At 34.3% G+C, this 1945-nt stretch overlaps 1 protein-coding gene across 1 annotated transcript; it reads left to right on the forward strand.

Moving 5' to 3' along the window:
* Window positions 1–463: 463 nt before the first annotated feature.
* LOC120636753 lies at window positions 464–1945 on the forward strand. The gene has a single exon (XM_039908313.1). It carries the CDS (start codon window positions 464–466, stop codon window positions 1943–1945), a length of 1482 nt encoding a protein of 493 aa, XP_039764247.1.

Raw genomic sequence — 1945 nt, forward strand, 5'->3', positions numbered from 1 at the left:
CATTGGGTAGCAATATATGTTGATACTAATGGTGTCGGTGAATATTTTGACTCGTTTGGTCGCAAACCAATGGATTACCATGAAATGTTCCTAAAAACTAACTGTAAAAAGTGGATTCACAACGATAAAGTACTTCAGAACTATTTTAGCTCATTTTGCGGAATATATTGTTTAGTTTATATTTATTTTAAATTTAATAATATCTCAATGTCAAAATTTATAAATTTATTTTCTGATAATACTTTATATAATGATCAACTTGTTCAATCTATGTTTAAGACTTTATTTATAAAGAGATGAAATAAAAAAAAAATCGAAAAATTATAGTTTTTTATTTTAACAAGGTACAAATCTAACATTATATTATTATACCAGTTGCGTGCGGTGCAAGGTAGCGAGCGCGCGTTCTTTTCCTCGGTGGTGATATTTTTATATAACTACCCGCATTTGAAAATAAAATAAAATGAGTGAGAAAAGTAAGGGAGACGCAATTATTGGCGGTAGTGACATGAGTGAAAGTGACGGTATAAATATTAATATATTAAATGAGCAACAATTTAATGAGAACGCGGAAAGAATAGACTCACCTATATTAATGAGACCGGACAAGCGAGGTAGGAGTGATAGCGGAAAGGATGATGTAGACGGTGATGAGGGCTTTACGACGGTGGAGAGAAGACGAAAACGCCTCGCTCGTAGTAGTACACAAATAAATGTAAGCGAGAATTTGTATGAAATTTCTATAACATCTTTGGAGATATTACCTAAACAGATTAGCCTTGCGAAGTTCCTTCGATCACTAAGTATACCCAGCATATTGAAAGTTAAATATAAAAGCCCCTACAAAGTAATAGTGACATTCGCATCGAAAAATGATGCAGATATCCTATTAAACTGTCCTAAACTGGTCGATTTGGGATACAGATGTCAATTTACGCATGAAATTAATTTAGCTTACGGCATAGTAAAGCAGGTTGAGCTAGAAGTTAATGACGAAGAATTACAGAAAATATTTGTTTGTGACTGTGAGATCGTTTCTGTAAAAAGATTAAAGAGGCTAACAGAAGACGGAAAATGGATAGATAGTGAAACTGTGCGACTTAGTTTTAGAAGTTCTACATTACCTAGCTATGTCTATGCTTATGGTTGCAGGCTCAAAGTGGAACGGTTCATATTTCCAGTAACCCAATGTTCCAGATGCTGGCATTTTGGACATTTAATGCGGGCATGCCCTACAAGGAAGATAATTTGTCCTAAATGTGGGGAAAATCATGTTAATTGTGAAACAAAATCATTTAGATGTGTTAATTGTAAAGGACCACATATATCCTTGGATAAATCTTGTCCAGTATTTAAAAAAGAAAAAGAAATTCGTCGTGTTATGAGTGAAGAAGGAGTGACATACCGAAAAGCACTAGAGTATTATTTGGAAAAAGAGAAGGATCAAAATCAGGTTCAGAAGAACTATTATGAAACTACAGCCAAGAGCCAAACAGCAGACATCACAACTCATAAGTTATCATACAGGGATATTCTAGTAAGTCAAATTTATAGGGGGAAAGCTAATAAAGAAGCTAATGATGCCAAAAGTGAATTTGATACTGAAAGGATACAAGAAATGACTGTTCCTGGACCTACAAGACGTAAAAAGAAAAAGAAGAGACGGCAAATGAGTAAAGAGTGGACGTTGGATAGTGAAGAAACCCAATCGGAGCAGGAGAATAGTCAGGAGGAGGAGATGGGCAAACGAAAGAGAGAGTCTACTGCCTTTTCTTTTAAGCGATGCTGGCTGAAATTGAAGGCGGTTTTTTTAGCAGACATTTCTTTTGAAGAAAAAATCAAAAATGTTATGAAAATTGTGTGGGAAGAGTTGTCATCGGTGTTAATTAAATTAGTGGGGGAAGGTTTTTTGCAAAATATTTTAAAGTATATTTTTAATGGATAA

This window comes from Pararge aegeria (genome assembly GCF_905163445.1).
Source record: "Pararge aegeria chromosome W unlocalized genomic scaffold, ilParAegt1.1 SUPER_W_unloc_1, whole genome shotgun sequence".
Taxonomy (NCBI): Eukaryota; Metazoa; Arthropoda; class Insecta; order Lepidoptera; family Nymphalidae; genus Pararge; species Pararge aegeria.

Coding starts and splice junctions, on each gene's coding strand:
- LOC120636753 (XM_039908313.1), top strand. CDS start 464: ATGAGTGAGAAAAGTAAGGGAGACGCAATTATTGGCGGTAGTGACATG.